At 43.2% G+C, this 21,990-nt stretch overlaps 1 protein-coding gene across 2 annotated transcripts in view; it reads left to right on the top strand.

Moving 5' to 3' along the window:
• Nucleotides 1-21,990, top strand: part of ptpre.L (protein tyrosine phosphatase, receptor type E L homeolog) — a 75,961-nt gene that overhangs the window by 43,404 nt on the left and 10,567 nt on the right. For both annotated transcript variants that reach the window (XM_041587220.1, XM_041587222.1), the window contains exons 3-12: nt 12,907-12,983; nt 13,156-13,530; nt 14,121-14,141; nt 16,637-16,663; nt 17,243-17,327; nt 17,626-17,699; nt 18,240-18,376; nt 19,586-19,676; nt 21,498-21,574; nt 21,761-21,797. In XM_041587220.1, the coding sequence (XP_041443154.1) occupies nt 12,911-12,983; nt 13,156-13,530; nt 14,121-14,141; nt 16,637-16,663; nt 17,243-17,327; nt 17,626-17,699; nt 18,240-18,376; nt 19,586-19,676; nt 21,498-21,574; nt 21,761-21,797 (997 nt within the window). In that variant the 5' untranslated portion in view covers nt 12,907-12,910. The remainder of the gene's footprint in view (nt 1-12,906; nt 12,984-13,155; nt 13,531-14,120; nt 14,142-16,636; nt 16,664-17,242; nt 17,328-17,625; nt 17,700-18,239; nt 18,377-19,585; nt 19,677-21,497; nt 21,575-21,760; nt 21,798-21,990) is intronic.

The raw sequence follows: 21,990 nt of genomic DNA, 5'->3' as shown, positions 1-21,990 counted from the left end.
GATGCACCGAATCCAGGATTCGTCTCGGAATTCGGCCAGGATTCTGCCTTTTTTTAGCAGGATTCGGGAATCCTTCTGCCCGGATGAACCAAATCCAAATCCTAATTTGAATATGCAAATTAGGGGCGGGAAGGGAAATCATGTGAGTTTTTGTCACAAAACAAGGAAGTAAAAAATGTTTCCCCCCTTCCCATCCCTAATTTGCATATACAAATTAGGAGCAGCAGTCCTGCCCTGCTTTATGGCAGCTGAGATTCTAGCTATCTGTATAACAGAGCATTCTGTCCCAGTGGCTGCACAGATCCTATCTGATCCCCATTGTAAGCAGCAGTCCTGCCCTGCTTTATGGCAGCTGAGATTCTAGCTATCTGTATAACAAAGCATTCTGTCCCAGTGGCTGCACAGATCCTATCTGATCCCCATTGTAAGCAGCAGTCCTGTCCTGCTTTATGGCAGCTGAGATTCTAGCTATCTGTATAACAGAACATTCTGTCCCAGTGGCTGCACAGATCCTATCTGATCCCCATTGTAAGCAGCAGTCCTGTCCTGCTTTATGGCAGCTGAGATTCTAGCTATCTGTATAACAGAGCATTCTGTCCCAGTGGCTGCACAGATCCTATCTGATCCCCATTGTAAGCAGCAGTCCTGTCCTGCTTTATGGCAGCTGAGATTCTAGCTATCTGTATAACAGAACATTCTGTCCCAGTGGCTGCACAGATCCTATCTGATCCCCATTGTAAGCAGCATGCAAATTCGGATTTGGTATTTGACCGGATCTTTCGCGAAGGATTTGTGGGTTCTGCCGAATCCAAAACTGTCAATTCGTTGCATCCCTAATATATAGGCACCCATTAGCTGCTCTTGGGAAGCCAATCCCCTAGACTTTGGGCCTATATAGAAAATACTAGGGATGTACCGAAACCACTATTTGGGATTCGGCCGAATCCCCAAAACCTTTGTGAAAGATTCGGCAGAATACTGCACCGAACCGAATCCTAATTTTCATATGCAAATAAGGGGCGGGAAAGGAAAAAGTGGGGAAAAAATATTTTTACTTCCTTGTTTTGTGACAAAAAGTCACTTGATTTCCTTTCCCAGCCCTAATTTACATATGCAAATTAGTTTTCGGCCTAATTCAGTTAATTTTTTTATTTTTACTTGCCCCTTTAGCAGAGGAATTATCATTGTATCTATGGGACGTGTTTCCGCGTGGAACAAAAGGATTTAACAGGTTTTTTGAGTCTTTGTCATTTCGGCCTGGATTCTCCCCCCCCCCTTTTTTTTTTTTCTTTCATTTTATTGTTATTTTCCCTTGTTCAGCTTTGTGGGTCTCCATGGCAACCAGTCCTACACAGCAATTTGGCTCAGTTGACTAAAATGAAAATCTCTTGCGAGGCAAATCTCTCGGAGCAAAACATCTCCTTAGTCCCGTAGCAACGCTGATGGAAAACCCGAATCCCAGCTAAATCCTCCCAGACAGTCGTCTCGCCTCTATAGACCCCTAGTTGTTAATTCATGTGATACATACGTGCGCTGATTTATTATGAAATACATATTTGCATCTGCTGGGATAAGCCCCTCAGCCTGATCCGATTGTGGGAATTTAATTTGGGTTCAGCGTGTGACGTTAAGCTTCTCTGCCAAAGCCGATCCCCTATTATATTTGTTATTGCACCGATATGTCACTGAGATAAGAGGGGCCGGCGAGGATGTGAGTATGATGATTCAGTTGTCCAATTAGAGAGCAGCTTCTGTAGGGTATTGGCATCTCTATTATCTTCCCTGTGTATAACAACTCTGTGTAGGATGCGATTATCTGGGACAATCAGGAGAACATCTACTATATTCTGCTGAAACCATGGATTATAGGGACACTGTCACTCTGATCAGCAGTCCTGTCCTGCTTTATGGCAGCTGAGATTCTAGCTATCTGTATAACAGCATTCTGTCCCAGTGGCTGCACAGATCCTATCTGATCCCCATTGTAAGCAGCAGTCCTGCCCTGCTTTATGGCAGCTGAGATTCTAGCTATCTGTATAACAGAACATTCTGTCCCAGTGACTGCACAGATCCTATCTGATCCCCATTGTAAGCAGCAGTCCTGCCCTGCTTTATGGCAGCTGAGATTCTAGCTATCTGTATAACAGAACATTCTGTCCCAGTGACTGCACAGATCCTATCTGATCCCCATTGTAAGCAGCAGTCCTGTCCTGCTTTATGGCAGCTGAGATTCTAGCTATCTGTATAACAGAGCATTCTGTCCCTGTGGCTGCACAGATCTTATCTGATCCCCTCTCTGTATTTATATTGAATTGCACATGTTTGGGCAAATAAAAAGCTAAACCTTTACACTGTACTGTCTAAGAGAAACATTATGGCAGCTCCGTGCCTTGTGTATAAATACAAATTATGTTCTTTTAGAAGCTCCTCTATAGGCATCTCTGATTGGACAGTTTTTGCAATACAAGTTCTCCCATAATCGTTAGTGTCCCTTTATTATAATGCAGACGTAGAGTGTTTTAGTGGATACAAAATAGAACTATTAATTGGTGGCGTGACTGAGTTGGAGATGACATTACATACGCAGATAATCCTGTGGGGCAGTGTAGCAATCCCTCCTCCCTGACATCTCCGAAGAGCTTCTTAAACGCTCAGCTCTCGCAATTACCGTCAACGCTAGATTAATTAATCCCTTTATAAGAATAAGGCCTATTAGAGCATGACAAAGGGCGTTGGGAATGGAAGCCCGAGATAGCCGAGTTAGGGAGAACTGTGATTTCCAGGAAAAAAATGCCTTCACCCCTTCATCTATCAGATACAAACAGTAAGGATTAATGAGGTAATATATCACCCGGGTGCTGCTTTTTCTCTTTGCTTTCCAGCCTTTCCGCCTCATATGAAAGACATTAAGGTTGCACATAATGGGCTCATTTATAAGCAGAAACTATGTCAGCGGCAGCTTTGTGATGCCCCTCGTTCATCTCTCTCTATACCAGGGGGACCGGCTGATTCTATTCGGGAATATCTTGGTCTTGGGGGGGGGGGGAGACATGGGAAAACTTAGGTTACAGACTTTAAAGGATAAGTAAATCTTTAAAATAAGTGTGTAAAATTGACGAGGGTTCTATTCTAAACACTTTTGCAATGTGAATTCATTATTTATTTATTTTTAATTCCAAGATATTAAGGGATACATGTACTGTTAATATGAATGAATTTTGTTACAACAGCGCCACCTGCTGGTCAGTTTCTTACCAGTCTGACCACCAAGTAGTCAAAGAAGTTGTCAGGAGAAAGAAAGAGGCTGCTCTGATGTTCTTCTGCTTAGGGCAGAGACACACAGGCAAAGTCAGGGATATTAGTCGCCCGGCAACAAACCTCCTCTTCTTCGGGGCGACTAATCTCCCCGAACTACCAGGTGCCTACTCGCCAGCGATTTCTATTCTAGCCGGTGGAAGGCAGGGGAGGCAGTTCAGGGATATTAGTCGCCCCGAAGAAGAGATTTGTCGCCGGGCGACTAATCTCCCCGAATCTGCCTATGTGACCTGACCCTTAGTAAAAATGTGAGATTTATAATTGTTTTTCTAAGCAGAAGAACATCAGACCAGGCCTCTTCCTTGACTACTTGGTGGTCAGAATGGTCGGAAACTGATCCACAACTATGTGGGTCAACTTGGCAGTAGCTATTTCTCTTTTTTGGTTTGTTTACATGGAAAACATTAAAGAACCGGAAGCCATAATGGCATCTAATTCCCTATAATGACATAGCTGCCTGTCTGAGCTTTGTGCCTGCCAGCAAGGCTGCCCCGAAAATGGAAATAATCTATTGATTATTAAGGGGTTGTTCACCTTTAAATTAACTTTTAGTATGATATAAAGAGTGATATTCTGAGCCAATTTGCAATTTGTTTTAATTTTTTATTATTTGTGGTTTTTGAGTTATTTCGCTTTTTATTCAGCAACTCCCCAGTTTGCAATTTCAGCCATCTGGTTACCAGGGTCTGATTTACCCTAGCAACCGTGCATTGATTTGAATAAGAGACTGGAATATGAATACGAGAGGCCTGCATAGAAAGATGAGTTAAAAAAAGCACCAATAAGAATACATTTGTAGCCTTACAGAACATTTGTTTTTACATGGGGTCAGTGACCCCCATTTGAAAGCTGGAAAGAGTTAGAAGAAGGAAAATAATTCAAAAACTTGAAAAAATGAAGGCCAATTGAAAAGTTGCTTTGAATTATCTATTCTATTACATACTAAATATGTATATAAAACAAATCCACCTTTTAACTCAAGAGCCCAGGGCCACAAGGAACAAGTGATACCCACCAATCTGCCATTTTTTAAAGGGTAACTTGCCTCAGTGGAGTTGGTATGTAGTAACTCCTTGCTGCCATACTGGCTGAATTCACACAACCCCAGTCAGTTGAAATCAATCATTAAGTTAAAATTTCCGGCTTTTTTTTTATTGCTTTAATTCATTCAGGCTCTCCAGCTGTCAGGCAGAGATGGCAGTTGTAGCTGTACAACAACATAAACATGTGTATATGTAACAATATGCCTTCTGTACTTTAACATGTTATCCTGTGACTGTCTTTAGCCATATTATCCCATTCAGTGTACTGATGCTCAATAACGTTGTATAGGAAACCTCATTTATTTATGACGACAGCCCATCTCTTTCTGTAGCTGAATCTTCTCATGGATCATTAGCTCTGTCTGTTACATATTACTGTAATCTACTCAATGCACTGCCTTGTCATAAAGTCATATATATCTTTGTAAGTGTGTAAACCCAGCAGTACGATCAGGGCAAGAGTTAAGACTCTGAGTTGGCTTCCTTCAAGGGTCTTTCTTTTTTCTTTTTGTAATTGAGAAGCCTATTTGTTTTCCATATGTCCCACTCACCCTCTTGCACCTGCTATCCTATAGCTAGTCACCTACCAGATACTATTATCCCACTGTTACTATAGGCACCATCTCTCCCTACTATACCTGCTATCCCACAGTCACACTCCCTTCCCAGAGACTATTATCCACTGTTACTATAGGCACCATCTCTCCCTACTATACCTGCTATCCCACAGTCACACTCCCTTCCCAGAGACTATTATCCACTGTTACTATAGGCACCACATCTCTCCCTACTATACCTGCTATCCCACAGTCACACTCCCTTCCCAGAGACTATTATCCCACTGTTACTATAGGCACCATCTCTCCCTACTATACCTGCTATCCCACAGTCACACTCCCTTCCCAGAGACTATTATCCCACTGTTACTATAGGCACCATCTCTCCTTACTATACCTGCTATCCACAGTCACACTCCCTTCCCAGAGACTATTATCCCACTGTTACTATAGACACCATCTCTCCCTACTATAACCTGCTATCCCACAGTCACACTCCCTTCCCAGAGACTATTATCCCACTGTTACTATAGGCACCATCTCTCCCTACTATACCTGCTATCCCCACAGTCACACTCCCTTCCCAGAGACTATTATCCACTGTTACTATAGGCACCATCTCTCCCTACTATACCTGCTATCCCACAGTCACTTCCCAGAGACTATTATCCACTGTTACTATAGGCACCATCTCTCCCTACTATACCTGCTATCCCACAGTCACACTCCCTTCCCAGAGACTATTATCCACTGTTACTATAGGCACCATCTCTCCCTACTATACCTGCTATCCCACAGTCACACTCCCTTCCCAGAGACTATTATCCACTGTTACTATAGACACCATCTCTCCCTACTATACCTGCTATCCCACAGCCATAGTCATTCACCCTGCCTTGTTGTCAGGCCCGTAGGCGCAGTTTAGGTGAGGACCAAGGAGGAAGGTACAGTTCGTGGTACAGGAGGGAGTGGCAGGAGAATGGTCGAAGACAGGCAGAGGTCGGTTCAGGCAGCAAACAGGCAAAGTCGTAATCCAGGCAGAGGTCGGTTCAGGCGGCAGACAAGCGTAGTCAAAATCAAGGCAGGAGTCGTAACCAGAAGTCAGAATATCAATATAGCACCCAGGAACTTGACAAGAAGGAACCTATAAACGGGCATAGGCTGAATCCTGCAGCGCCCTTAAATAGTCACATCTTCGCGCCAAGATGCGCAGGATTGCGTCAGACGCCGAGCGTCAATACGCTGCGTCGGCGCCAGCGTCATCACTGGGCGCGGACGGTACGCGCTGGCGTCCGGCGGCCACGTGGCTTCCCGTGGGCGCCGCCATCTTGCCCATGCCGTCGGACGCTCCTTACACTTGTATAATCAGTAGAATGGCACATCTTTAAAAACAAAACAAAATCAAAGAATGTAAAACATCCTGTGTACCTTGGCAGAGTTGCCATAGCAACTAGGATGCGGTTGCCCTTGTTACGGAGCATCTCTTCCTTGCCCATACATGGCTGCTTTTGTTCCAGTTCCCTCGTTGTGCAGTGAAGTGAAATCACCTCATTCATAAGGCTGAGGGCACAACCCTGTATTTATTTATGAATTCTCCCAATGTCAACTCTCTCCGTGCCTGGCAGCTCCTCTGCCTCTTCTATTCATCAATAAGTCTGTGAAAAGGAGCTGATTCATAACCACTTTTGCACTAAATGGCTTTAACTGGATCTGTCAGATGCTGATTGGCTGTTATTTATTTTTAATGGTTGAGTTTGGAAATACAATTATTATTGAAAGCAGCGTTTTCTGCACTGCTGTTTCTGACTCCTAAAACAATGTAGCAGTAGGCAACTGATTAATAGAACAATGAAGAAGCATGTGGGGCATTATGGGAATGCGTGAGTGGAGGAGTGCTGGGTTTTGCTACTTTGATTCAGTTGTCAGAACCAGCAGTACATTTAATTATAGTAAATAGCAAGGGACAGACATATACACATTTTTAGTAATGGTTACATTATAACATCTGTGCTGGTCTGTAGCGTCTACAAACCCCAACATGCTCTGGTGCCCTTTACTCAGGGGACAGTGAGTATAGAGTTCAGGGAACGGACATCCCTTAGATGATCTCTCCCAGATGTGGAGCCCACTCACCACAAGTCATCCTCACTGAGTGCTCGCTCATTATTGCAGGAAATGTCTATTAGCTTGTGTGTAGCCTATTGATTCCTGCTGATAACCCTTTCCTTCTGTTCCCTGAGCACTGACCCTTTCCTCTCCAAACTCTTTAATACTGACAAACGGGCTCCCGAATGCCATCACTCTAAAGGCCTTTCAACCTTAATGGATCCTACTGGTGCTCAGTAAAAGGGAAAATTAATAAGGAGGGTGGAGGATGGATTCATCGTCAGTACAATGGGAAACCACATCATTTTCCCTCAAGATTTCTCAGTGCCCTATTTCTCCTTTACCCGTACCCTGTTGCTATATATATATATATATATATATATATATATATATATATATATATATGTATATATATATATATATTTCCAGAGAATGCATGGATTTTAAACTGCTGCTTACAATGGGGATGAGATAGGATCTGTGCAGCCACTGGGACAGAATGTTCTGTTATACAGATAGCTAGAATCTCAGCTGCCATAAAGCAGGACAGGACTGCTGCTTACAATGGGGATCAGATAGGATCTGTGCAGCCACTGGGACAGAATGTTCTGTTATACAGATAGCTAGAATCTCAGCTGCCATAAAGCAGGACAGGACTGCTGCTTACAATCAGATAGGATCTGTATCTAGCCTACTCGAGTAGGCATTAATAAGTTTAGTAAATATTTCTTAGTAGACACTTTGGTGGTCTCCACTCTGCGGGCAGGACAGGGCAAGTGGAAGGATGTATTTGGCACGGCTCTGACAGTTGTGGGTTACTGCAGTTCACAGAAGGGTGTTTGTTGCCTGATCTGTCTCACCGTAAATAGCAAGTTTATATTATTGTGCCCTTTAGAGTTCATTGGGGACAAGTCGGGGCAGATTCACTGAAATACTTGCTGAGGTACAACCCTCTGTTTCCTGACATGTTGCACAAACACACGCACACGGCAACTAGTGAGCGATTTAAAGGGGAAGAATTATTTTATAAATGTAGCCAATAGGGTATTTCCTTTTCCAGTGAGACACCTTGTAATAATAATGAAAGAAAATCCACTGTACATTCTCCACCAGGACATCATCATGGCTAAAAACCAAAAAAAGGGATACTTGTGCCTATTCCATTATGTGGGATACAGGTCTCTTTGTTTTCTAGATCAACCACCCCTCTGGCTGTGGGTTCAAGTATAAGGTACTGGTTTATTATTACAGGAAAAGATTTAGAATTATTGGATCGTAATGGTGTCTATGGGAGATGGCTTTGCTGTAATTCAGAGCTTACTGGATAGCAGGTTTCCGGACAATGGATCCCATACCTGGGGCCAGTGAATATGCAAGTGATTGTTGGCTCATGGGAAATTTGCTCCAGATGGTTGGAGCCCTTTATGCGTAGAAATAAGCAGCAATCTCGCCGGGAGATAATCGTATGCAAATGAGCCGCCGCTTTGAATTCCTGAACGCCGTTTCCACGACACGTACAACAAAAGGCGCCTGCGAGAGCTAATTGCATTAACGATCATTACTGAAATTGCCTGTCATTTCTGACAATTTACTTGTTTCTACACCCCCCCCACGCTATCCTTATTTACAGATATCGGCCGTTTAGCGAACGTACTACTTTGTGTATTGATGTAAAAGGTAAAGTAAACCCTACAATTAAATTTTGCCAAATACAATCTCAGAAGCCCCTAATACACGCCTTTTAATATGCTTCAGTGGTTATTCGTAAATAGAATTACACTGAGAGTGGTATCTGTCTTTTTATGTTCTCTGCACTGCTGGTTATGACTTTTGAAACACTCGGTCTCGATAAAACACTTGTCTCGATAAGTCACAACCAGGAGTGCAGAACAAGAGATACAGATACTGCTTTTTGCATTTCTGAACCATTGAAACGTTGTTCGGCATGACATTTCCTGATTTTTGGGTTTGCTTGCCCTTTAATACAGTTTAATACCTTTTGGCACATTCTGCGAGGCGGAGCTGTGAAATCCATTTGGAGTGAGGCCGCGCGGAACGAGGACGGGGGAATGGAATTATGCAGATGTAATCAAATAAAATAATTGACTTCTTGCACCACTGACTGCGGCTCAGCATTTTCTTTTCCCCCAGTTTTTAACCCCAAAATATAAAGCAGAAGTGGGGGGTGGAACTGGAGTTGCAGGAGAAAGGAAGGTTCTTTGTGTTACTTAGATACAATAATGAAAATAAAGGCTGGTGATTGGAGGGGTTTCCCTTTGCTTGTAAATGGGGTACAGGAGGCATTCATCTGAGTAACCCCAAACAGGTATGGGATCCGCTATCTGGAAACCCATTATCCAGAAAACTCAGAATTACGGAAATGCCGTCTCCCATAGACTCCATTTTATCCAAATAATCCAAGTTTTTAAAAATGATTTCCTTTTTCTGTGTAATAATAAAACAGTCGCTTGTACTTGATCCCAACTAAGATATAATTAATCCTTATTGGAAGCAAAACCAGCCTATTGGGTTTATTTCATGTTTAAGTAGACTTAAGGTAGGAAGATCCAAATAACAGAAAGATCTGTTATCCGGAAAACCGAAGGTCCAGAGCATTCTGGATAACAGGTCCCATACCTGTACCCGTGATGATTAAATGCAGGCAGCAGCCTTTCATCTCTCTCTGTCTCTCTCTTTCTCTATCCCTCTCTTTCTATCTCTCTGTGTCAGTCTCTGTCTCTCTATCTCTCTCTGTCTCTCTATCTCTCTCTCTCTGTCTCTCTTTAATACAGTATCTCTATCTCTCTCTGTCTCTCTATCTCTCTGTCACTTTCACTCTGTCTCTATCCCTCTCTGTCTGTCTCTCTCTATCTCTCTTTATATCTCTCTCTATCACTCTCCATCTGTGTCTCTCTCTATTCCTCCCTGTCTCTCTTTAATACAGTATCTCTCTCTGTCTCTCTATCTCACTCTCTCTCTGTCTCTATCTCTCTCTCTTTATAGAGTATCTCTCTGTCTATATCTCTCTGTCTCTCTATCTTTCTCTGTCTCTCTGTCTTTCTCTATCTCTCTCTGTTTTTCTATCTCTCTGTCTCTCTCTCTCTCCCTCGCTCCACCACCCACCTAGCAACATACATCCCTGCAGTTTAAAGGGGAAATCCACCCAAAACCCCTTTTATGCACAATGAAAGGAAAACCCGTTCTAAGCAACTTTTTCCAATATACATTCATCGCACATTTAGCATTTAAAGTTATAAATGTAACTGCAGCTGAAAGCAGTGTCTGGCTGTTTATATTTCATGCACTGCTGGCTCTGACTTCTGACAAAAGGAGCAGTAGCCAGGGGATACAATTGCTTTCCAGGGTAGACCCCAAACAGTAGAAGAACAATAAAAAGCCATAGAATATGCAGTGTCCGCTTATTTGCATCTATACCTATACGTGAGAACTTCCATACTGCTAGTTCTTAAAAGGGCAGGCACTTTCTATACGGTGATAAGAGCGCCCTCTGGAGCTTATATACATATCACTCCACCTGGCCTAAAGAAGGTATGGGCAGGGGGTGTAACTACAAAGAAAGCAGACCCTGTGGCTGTAGAGGCCCCATGAGGCCTTAATTAATGAGCAATTTCAATATACATTGCTAAATCGGGTCTCCTGTGGATATTTTGGGCACCCTAAAGTGGTGCTCTAAAGTGCCACTGTCTAGTATAAATTATACAGTGGCACTTTTAAAGGGGAACTATAGCAAAAATGAACATTTAGTATAAGAAAGAAACAAGGAGTTTTCTGAATACAATCAATTAAATATTCTGTACTGTTTCTGAAATAATCAAGTTTATGTTCACTGTCCCTCTCCCTTCTCTTCATTCTCTCTTCATGCAGCAGTTGGGTGTCAGATATTCATTGACAGTTAGATCCAATATATCTTATAGGGGGACTCCTTTTGCCTAGAAGATGTATTAGAGCTCACTTTATTAAACTCACCAGACATCATGTCTCTCTACATGCAGAATTTGTGCAAAAGGCAGTTATTTTGTTAGATTTTGTTTGTATTGGAATCAGTTATTTGAGTGATCTCTAATTCATCTGCTAGGAAAGGAGCCCCTCTATAAGATATATTGGATCTAACTGTCAGTGAATATCTGACACCCAACTGCTGCATGAAGTGAGAATGAAGAGAAACTGATGCTGAGAGAGGGATAGTGAAGATAAACTTGATTATTTCAGAAACAATGCAGAATATTTAATTGATTGTATTTATTTTTTCAGTATGATGAAGCTTATATTAAATTTTCATTTTCGTTCTAGTTCCCCTTTAAACACAAACAACTTTTTTTTTACCAAATTTTATCATTCTAACTGAGCTTTTGTAACCACGGTGACCGCACTAGAAGTTGCCTGTGTGCAGCTAAGCAGCGCAGTGTACAGATGCCATAAAGATACAACTATAGTGTGTGTGTGTGTCTCTTGTTTCACTTGACATTGTGGTGTTGTGGTTGGGTAACTTCCCCTTTATCCCCTGAACAACACTGTCCATTATTTGTGTTTTTGGATAAACAGCGGTTACTTGTCGGTTCTTGTGGGTGACTGGGAGAGAGCTGCAGCCCAGGTCCTTGTGCTGCTGGATGCCATCTTCTTAAAGGACCAGTAACACCAACAAAAAAGTAAAGTGTTACTATACTGACCCAGAGTTTCTGCAGTAATGATTCAAACTTTCTGGGGAGCTCCCCATTTTGGATCGTCGGGCCGTCTTTTGAGAGTCTGTGGCACTGCACATGCTCAGTGACCAGCTGTTGGAAGCTTAGTGTAGGGGTTGTTGGAAATCATCATCCCATTAGTACATCAGGATCCCATTTGCTTATCTACTTGAGCTGAAACCAGGTTTAGATTTCTACTGGTGGTGTTCTGCCTTGGCGAAGCTTTCTTATCCTTTTAAAGAAGTAGGAAATGTTAAAACTAAGTAAGTTTTATCAGAAATGTCTATATAAATACACCAGTAAAACCAGTAAACCCTCAAAGTAATGCTGCTCTGAGTCCTCTGTCAAAAGAAACAGCACATTTCTTTCCTTCTATTGTGTACTCATGGGCTTCTGTATCAGACTTCCTGTTTTCAGCTTAAACCTCCAGGGCTAGGGCTTGAGCATGCTCAGTTTGCTCCTCTCCCCCTCCCTGCTGTAATCTGAGCCCAGAGCTATGAGTGAGCAGGGAAAGACTCGGGCAGGAAGTGATGTCACACCAAGCTAATATGGCAGCTGCTATCCTAAACAAACAGAGGGAGCTTCTAGAGCGTTTTACTTCGTTTATGGAAAAGCATTGTAAAGAATAAAAATGGAGTTCTAGCTTGTGACTTATCCATTGGTAATAAACTGCCTTGGTAGCTTTCCTTCTCCCAGCTCAGTCACAGACCTCACTGGGCCGCATATATATAGTCGACGAGGTAGCCAGCACTCTCCATTAATTATTAAAATTGCCTGGGTGCAGTATCAATAATTTCAATTCAAATCCACTAAGACAGATCCGCACCCTCAGGTCTTAAAAAATCATAAAAAGGTTTTATTGTTTAAATGGGAGACTAACGTTCCTGCCTCCTCCGAGAACCGGAAACGTTAGTCTGGCATTTAAACAATAAAACCTTTTATAATTTTTTAAGACCTGAGAGTGCGGATCTGGGTAATGGATCCTTGTTTTAAGTCAATTGCATCAATTGCACTGATTCTGATTCCCTGCCATAAAGCAAGACAGGACTGCCGCTTTTCCCGAGAGAGGAAGTCAGGATAGTCACATGAATACCATGAAATCATTATTTCTGATGACGATGTTACTTTAGGGAAAACCGCTGATCCTTTTAGTAAATCTCCGCCTTATTTGCTTATATATTTTAGTGCCATGGATTCTTGGCTCCTGATTGCCCTGCTGGCCACCATCCTACCATGCTTTGCAGCAGAAAATGCCACCACGGGTAAGCAGCATTTTTATTGTAATAACAGTAACCATATTTGCTTTAGGCCTAGCAACCCATAGCAACCAGTCAGTAGGTAGTGTTTAGGTCTGCTGTTTGGTTGCTACGGGATACAAGGTTGTGTAGAGTACTTTTGCATATAGTTCAATCATCTAATTTTTTTTTCACCCAGTTACTCCCACACCAGCGCTTAACTTTACAACCAGCCCAGCACAACAGGACCCGCCCCCAGAGCCGACGAATGAGACATCTGCCAGCTCTATAGATTCAGAATCCCAGACGACTGCACCAGTTACGACCACCAAACCCCCTGTGATCCTCGCCCCCAATGTTACGGACTCCCTGTACCCCCCCGCTGGCAATGATTCAGATGCCAATAACCAGACTGAGGCCACTAACAGCTCCACAGCGACCACTACTGTTGAAATGGTCGGTGGGACGTCCACCCCTATTGCACCCAACATAAACGTGGAGACAACACGTGGGATCATTAATGTGCTTTCCTCAACACTGCCCACCCTCCCCACTGATGATTTCTTTCCTGCAGGTATTGTCTGACCTTCTCACTCTGAATAATAATAATAATAATAATAATTTATCTACCAGGAACAGTTGTACTGGTGGATACACTGGACACATCCAAGAAAGGGCTGGATACCTTATTAGCAAGTGAAATACAACACTGGTACAATACTGGTACAATACTGGTACAATACTGGTACAATACTGGTACAATACTGGTACAACACTGGTACAACACTGGTACAACACTGGTACAACACTGGTACAACACTGGTACAACACTGGTACAACACTGGTACAACAATGATACAATACTTGTAAAATACTGGTACAATACTGGTACAATACTGGTACAATACTGGTACACTACTGGTACACTACTGGTACAATACTGAAGTTGAGACCACTCCAATTAGTATTTATTAATTTTTTTTTAACCTTTCTCTGGTCAACAGGAACTGTACTAGGGGAAGGGTAGAACTTTATAACTGAATCATTTTGCAGTTCCTGTGAATAGAATGAGCCAGATGTAACCTAAAGCGTTTAAATTATACATCTGTTCCTCCTGAATTTATTTATCATTTATTAACACGCTCTCTCTCTTTCTCTTTGTAGATACAACAACAGAAAATCCAGGTAAAAATCTGCCTTTCTTTTTTTACATAGATAGAAACTTGTTCTTGTGTAGAGATACAGCAGTGGAGCAGGGGGATGAGGAGGTTGGGTGGGAGTAGTAGGATGTAGAGGAGTTGAGCAGGGGGATAAGGAGGTTGGGTGGGAGTAGTAGGATGTAGAGGAGTTGAGCAGGGGATGAGGAGGTTGGGTGGGAGTAGTAGGGTGTAGAGGAGTGGAGCAGGGGGATGAGGAGGTTGGGTGGGAGTAGTAGGATGTAGAGGAGTTGAGCAGGGGGATAAGGAGGTTGGGTGGGAGTAGTAGGATGTAGAGGAGTTGAGCAGGGGATGAGGAGGTTGGGTGGGAGTAGTAGGGTGTAGAGGAGTGGAGCAGGGGGATGAGGAGGTTGGGTGAGAGTAGTAGGATGTAGAGGAGTTGAGCAGGGGGATGAGGAGGTTGGGTGGGAGTAGTAGGATGTAGAGGAGTTGAGCAGGGGATGAGGAGGTTGGGTGGGAGTAGTAGGGTGTAGAGGAGTGGAGCAGGGGGATGAGGAGGTTGGGTGGGAGTAGTAGGATGTAGAGGAGTTGAGCAGGGGGATGAGGAGGTTGGGTGGGAGTAGTAGGATGTAGAGGAGTGGAGCAGGGGGGATGAGGAGGTTGGGTGGGGGTAGTAGGGTGTAGAGGAGTGGAGCAGGGATATTTATACAGATAATCAGTAGTAGTTTGTGGGGCAGGAGGTGACACTGTGCATCGCTACCGCAGAAATAATGTAGTAAAACAACTAAACAGTCTTTTTATAAAGAGGAGAACTTTGTGAAACATCAGACCATAGTCTAACTGACCCCCTGTATGAATGTGTCAGTGGCACCTGGAGTGTCTGCTGCAGCCTCAGGATCTGCTTTTAGGGAAACCCCCAGGTGGGGGAATACTGGATCCCACCGGGAGACGGGAGAATACTGGATCCAACTGAGGGATGGGGGAATACTGGATCCCACCGGGAGATGGGAGAATACTGGATCCCACTGGGGGATGGGGGAATACTGGATCCCACTGGGAGATGGGAGAATACTGGATCCCACTGGGGGATGGGGGAATACTGGATCCCACTGGGGGATGGGGTAATACTGGATCCCACTGGGGGATGGGGGAATACTGGATCCCACTGGGGGATGGGGGAATACTGGATCCCACTGGGGGGGGGAACTGGATCCCACAGGAGCAGAACCTAGTGTTTTCTAACCACAATAGGCAAAAGAAACGTCTAAGAATTTCCCAACCAATCCCCGGGGCTTTCTCCTTTTTTCCCATTTTTACCCTGAGAAAATACTATTACTACTTTTAGCCTTACATTAGCTTCTCTCCAACACACGCTGAATGTTAATCAACTGATGTCCTCTGCACATCGCTGTCTCACGGTATCCTAGCAACAAACCCGAAACTGCCAAGAATCTTCAGTCAATCCACATGGCAGCAGTAAGTGATATCCCTGCCTTGGGTCCATGCTTACTGCTGCTGCTGCTCCCACTCACTCAGGGTAGATACATAACTACCTACACACATACATACATACATACCTACCTACACACATACATATCTACATACATTCAGAGTGGCCATCAGGGGGGGACAGGGGGGAGAGTTGTAGGGGGCCCGAGGGTAAGGGGGGCCTGGCCATGCCGCACTTACTTGATTAGCCAGGCCCCCCTGCTTTCTGAGAGCTGCTGACTTTGGGAAGGCAGGATGGGAGCATAAGGGGAGGTATCTTCTGTCCATTCCTTTCCCTTATTGGTCACAGAGTTTAAGTCCCAGTTGAGCTGCTCAGGGATTGGATAGCTGAGGTTTAAACTTCCCCTCCAGCTCATCCAATCACCATGCAGCTTTACCGGGGCTTGAAATTCTGTGACCAATAAGGGAAGAAAATGCTGTCACTGGAAGAAGATGCAGCCACCTGTGCTCCCTTCCTCCCTTCTGTAGTTGGCAGCTCACTGACGGCAGGTGGGCCCCACTAATGAAGTAAGAGTAACATGGCAGGGCCCCCCTAAAGGTAACCCTTTGTGGTCCCTGTTGTGTGGTGGGGACCTGGGCAACAATTTTTTTTTTAACTTCTGGGGGGGCAAGTTTTTTTTTTCATAATCCATTTAAGGGGGGCCCTGGCCACAAGAATTTTTTTTTTTTTTATTAACATGTGGGAACCCTAACCACCAATGTTTTTTTCGGGGGTTTTTTTCTGTGTGGTGGGGGGTGGACATGTGCAGTGGAGAGGGTGGACTTGTAGTGGGCGCAGCCCAGGTGGCCCAGGAAATTTTGTCATATGTGGCCCTGCGATTTCTGATGGCAGCCCTGCATACATACATACAGGCCCGGATTTGGTCCGATTTCAACCATTCTGTCCAACCATCCATATATGTACGGCCTATTGGTGGCTGATCACTCCTGGTCCCCTTTACTCTCCGTTTATGTGACCGTGCTACAATAAACACATTAATACTTATATTGTAACCCTTCTGTTTTGTGCTACAGGGAACAACGGTTCTGAAGAGCGAAGAGGTAAGAGATGCCATACTGCTTGATGCATACCAGCTCTCCTATTCTTTATTCTGATACCTGTGGGTCTAAGCAGGATTTAAAGGGCCAGTATACATTCATGTTTGATTTTTTCTATGAATTTGTATAATAGAAATAGTAAAGGGCACTTCCCACCCCAGCACCCCATTCACTGAGCCCACTGGAGCTGCTGATTGGTCCAACCACTTGCCAGGCTGATGGCATTGGCCTCCAGCTATGATACCCAATTCTGCCTTACCATAGCTTTACCATAGCTTTTCTATTCTATTGAGATGGGTAATCTCGTGCATTTACACTGCGGTCTTTTTCCTCTCTAAACCAGTTATTAGAGATGGTCGTTTTGCCTCTGTACTTTCAATGAATGGTGACACTGTCCCTTTAAGCAATAGCAGAAATAGATATAAAATCTGTTGTTAATTTGCTTTGATATTCAAATTCTTTTGTGTGAGGACAATTAAAGGGGTCGGTGAAAAATAAACCCTATTCTCCCTTGTGCAAGTGGTGGGAGTATAACAATGCGACTCTCCCTAATCGGGTGCCCCTTGTTTTCTATGATTACAGATGAGACCCCCATAATTGCAGTCATGGTGGCCCTGTCCTCTCTGCTGGTGATTGTGTTCATCATCATTGTGCTCTACATGTTACGGTAAGATTCTTCCTCTGGGTTTAAAGGGAAAGTTATACACTGTTTAGAAAACCATTTTTTTTTTTAATTTAAAGGGAAACTTAACTGTCAGATTCAGAAGGTGCATAAAGGGTGCAAAAATCTAAGCTTTATGTAGGCCTCCGTATGCCCACCTCATATGTGCCATCTGCTCAAGTAGGGGCCAGATCCAACCCTTGAGGATGCAGACTGGAGGTGGGAATGCTGGGAGATTCTGGATACAGCCGTAGGGCCGAATGTTTAATGCGCGTGTTCTACTCTGATCTGTGCTTCTCCATAGGTTTAAAAAGTACAAACAGGCCGGGAGTCACTCCAATTCCTTCCGACTCGCCAATGGCCGAGTAGACGATACAGGTGGGTGTCTATTTCCAAGGTGGGAGTCTATGTTGGCCCATCAGTGCTTTTGGTGATGGGAATCTGGAAAAGGGGGTCTAGTAACCCGTAGCAACCAAGAGGCTGCTCCATTTTAAACTAGGGATGCACCGAATCCAGGTTTCAGCCTTTTTTCGGTTTCGGATTCGGCTGAATCCTTCTGCTCGGCCGAACTGAATCCGAATCCTAATTTGCATATGCAAATTATAGGTAGAGAGGGAAATTGCGTGACTTTTTGTTACAAAATTTTTCCACCACAAATTACGATTCTGTTTCAGTTTGGTATTTGGTCTGGTATGCGGTCGAATCTTTTGCTGAATCCAAAATAGTGGATTCGGTGCAATGCAATTTTAAACAGGCAACTACTGGTTGCTATGGGTTACTAGACCCCCTTTTCCAGATCCCCCCCCCCATAGCAACCAGTAGTTACCTGTTTAAAATGGAACAGCCTCTTGGTTGCTACAGGTTACTAGACCTTGTGCGGAGAATGAAATCTAAGAGCAGTTACTGGTTATGTTGCAGAGCCGCAGAGCATGCCTTTATTGGCCCGATCGCCCAGCACCAACAGGAAGTACCCGCCCCTTCTGGTGGACAAGCTGGAGGAAGAGATAAACAGGAGGATGGCGGACGACAATAAGCTCTTTAGGGAAGAGTTCAATGTGAGTATATTCACTACTGGTCCACTAGAGGGAGCTCTTGTACAAGATCAATGTGAAACTGATCAGTAGTGTGATTATTTGCAATATACAAAGTTTAGGGTAGAGCATTAGACTGTAAGCTCATGGGCAAGGTCAGGCCTATTATATTCCTTTCACAGGTTTTTTTTTTTCCAAAAACCTTATATGGTAACAATGCACTTCAAATTCAGCAAGTTATTCATAAGCCCCTGTTTACCCATCCGTATCTGACAGCCAATCGGTTCTATCTATTCCTTGCAGCGGGAGCCAATCAGAAGCAAGTACATTTGGAGCCATGTGTAATAATTTCCAATTAATTCAGAGGCAGGAGTTATGTTTAGGGGCCACGTAGCTATATTGGGGCTTTTTTTATGACGACACCCAATGAACAAAGCCTCATTATGTGGGGAGGGGGGCTTTATTGTACCCTCTGATGCAGTTGCTTGGCTGCTGGGCATTCTCTTTGTGTAAGAAAGGATTTCTCCGATATCCCAGTTGGTTAAAGGATAAGTAAACCTTGAAAATAAGTGAATGTAAAATTGATGAGAGTGCTATTCTAAGCAGTTTTGTAATTTACAGTCATCATTTATTTTGCTTTAATACCAAGATATTAAGGGATACATGTACTGTTAATATGAATGAATTTTGTTACAACAGCGCCATCTGCTGGCCATTTTCCCACCAGCCTGACCACCAAGTAGTCAAGGCGGTTGTCAGGAGAAAGAAAGAGGCTGCTCTGATGTTTTATTTCTAAACAGAAGAACATCAGAGCAGCCTCTTTCTTTCTCCTGACAACTTCCTTGACTACTTAGTGGTCAGACTGGTGGGAAAATGACCAGCAGGTGGGGCTGTTGTAACAAAATTCATTCATATTAACAGTACATGTATCCCTTAATATCTTGGAATTAAAGCAAAATAAATAATGACTGTAAATTACAAAACTGCTTAGAATAGCACTCTCATGAATTTTACGTTCACTTATTTTAAAGGTGTACTTATCCTTTAATAAATCATTTCCTGGCCTATCAAATGCCGTGATTGCTTCCAGCTCCTTTTTCCCTTGGGTTATACTGCCATCTGGTGGCATTGAAATGCACAGGGCTCTGTTTATAGAGGAGAGTGAATGTGGTTGTTTAGTTTGTTGCAGTTTCCCCTTTGTGATCTCATGGTACTGCCTTTATTATCTTCCAGGCCCTCCCGGCGTGTCCCATCCAGGCCACATGTGAAGCTGCATCCAAAGAAGAAAATAAGGAGAAGAACAGATACATCAATATTCTACCTTGTGTGTATTTATTTACCCTTCCTGCTCTTCATTATTACCTTCCCCACCCTGTGTATTTAATGAGAATAGACCTCTCTATGGGTGTATCGTCTGCCTTTAGCTTGAGCACCTATTGCTGTCCGGTTTGTCTGACCTCGGTGTGAGCTGAGTGGGGCTGTAGGGGGACACTGGGTGCTCATCTGGGTGTTAAAATATTCATTATTCCAATAGAGAAGAGAGGGGTAACCCCCAGTTAGATAGCTGCTAATATAGAACCCGTCAAGGGCATAATAAAAGGAGGATGAGACCGTCACCCAGCAGCTACAGCAACAGAGGGCCCAATGGAGTTCTAGCAATTTCATTATAACTATACAGAATGTATCAATTGTATTCAGCTAATGTATCCCAGATCCAATGGATATCGGCAAAACGGTTTCACAAAATCAGAGACGTCCAGTGTGCAGCATCCGACTTATTCATCCCCGTTTTACCTCCGTCTTTATCTTTGCCGTCACTCGGAAGTTTAACTTCACCTTTTTTTTTTTTAATTAACAAAACCAACAGTCTTGACACTTACGTGACTATTATTTACAATTATTTCTTTTGTATCAGTTTCAAAGCATACCTAGGCATGTAACACATTTAGTAACATCGCATATATATCGGTTCAGATCTATAGATCAGGCATCTGATGAGGGTTCACATTTAACCAGGGTTCCCATATTTTCTCAAATTTCCGAGGTGTTCCCTCGGCATTGTAAGTCAGTTAAATTAAGGACAATGTACTATTTATTAATTCAATCCATTGCTGTCGTGTAGGAGAGCTGGGGCTCATCTATTTAGTTATTACTGGCTTTTTTGCATAAAATAGACCTTAGAAGTGTTCTGGATTTTTGTAGGGGCATTACCTCTTCTATAATACCCAATAAGCAGGTCTCTGGGGACTTGATTCCTGGAATGGATTGGAATAAATTGATGTCGCGGATTACTCCTACCCAGTATACTACTACTTTGGGACAGTCCCATATCAAATGGAGGAAACAGCTTCTCCTTTAACTTCACCTTTAATAAAATACATGACCTACATACCTAATTGCATTGTCCGCCTTTAGGGAGACGAGAGAGAAAAATTAGATTTTCATCCCGATCCCGACTGCTTTCTAGGTTAATTTCCTTCTTTCCTTTTCCGTAGTCATTAAAGGACATGTTCACCTTCTAAACACTTTTTTTCAGTTCAGTTGTTTTCAGATTGTTCCCCAGAAATAAAGACGTTTTTCAATTACTTTCCACTATTTATTTTTTACTGTTTTTCCAAAATCTTATGTTGAACGTCCCAAACTGTCACAATTTTGCAACATTTAGTTGATACATTTGTCAGCAACTATTGTATCAATTCTAACAGCTGCCTGTAATGAAACTCAGTGGTTCTGCTCAGCAGGGACAAAGATAAGAAATGTATCAGCTAAATGTATCAATTTAGAACAGTTTTACAGGGTCGGCGACCCCCTTCCCAGAGCTGCTTTAGAAAGTGAAAAATTACACTTTACATTTCAATATTACAAAAACGGTGACACATAGAAAATAGAAAGTCATTGGAAAAGTCATTATTTCTGGTGATCTATCTGAAAGCAATTGGTTATTTGAAGATGAACAACCCCTTTAATAGAAAGAGAAATGCGCTTCCATGTTATTACCTGGGGATGATGGAATCAGCACTCGGGTACATGGGGTACAGTTCCACCTGCTGTCCAGTGATATCTGATAAATGCGCCCCTATAGCTTGGGGTTCACAGGGAGGTGGGGGTTCAGCTGGTAACTGTTTCTACCCTTCTTCTCTTTTAGATGATCATTCAAGAGTTCACTTGTCCCCAATTGAAGGCGTCCCCGATTCCGACTACATAAATTCCTCCTTTATCAACGTAAGCACTGCCAGCCTTCTACACTGTTATTATATATGTCTGTTTCCAGGGTTTCCCTTCAGTACGTCAGGGTATATAGCTCATTGTAAGCAGAGAACTTGGCTACTGGGGAGCACTGGGAGTTGCTGCAGCTTATACCTGTCTATGTGCATCTGATTTAGCAATTAATTGCTCGTTCCTTTGCAGGGATATCAAGAGAAGAACAAGTTCATTGCTGCTCAAGGTAACTTTCCTCTAATCAGGAACGTTGTCGTATTCTCTCTAGTTCTAGCTTCTGCTACATTGTTACAGAGAGTCAGAACCAGCAGTGCAGAGCTGCAATGCCAGCCAGCCAGATAGGACTTTCAAGATCAGTTCAATGTACAAATCACTTTAGAGACAATGAAAATATTTGTGTTCACCTTTAAATTCCCTTT

Source organism: Xenopus laevis, chromosome 1L (assembly GCF_017654675.1).
Source record: "Xenopus laevis strain J_2021 chromosome 1L, Xenopus_laevis_v10.1, whole genome shotgun sequence".
NCBI classification, from domain to species: domain Eukaryota; kingdom Metazoa; phylum Chordata; class Amphibia; order Anura; family Pipidae; genus Xenopus; species Xenopus laevis.
The sequence above is the reverse complement of the archived record's forward strand: the minus strand, read 5'-3'. Positions and strand labels throughout refer to the sequence as shown.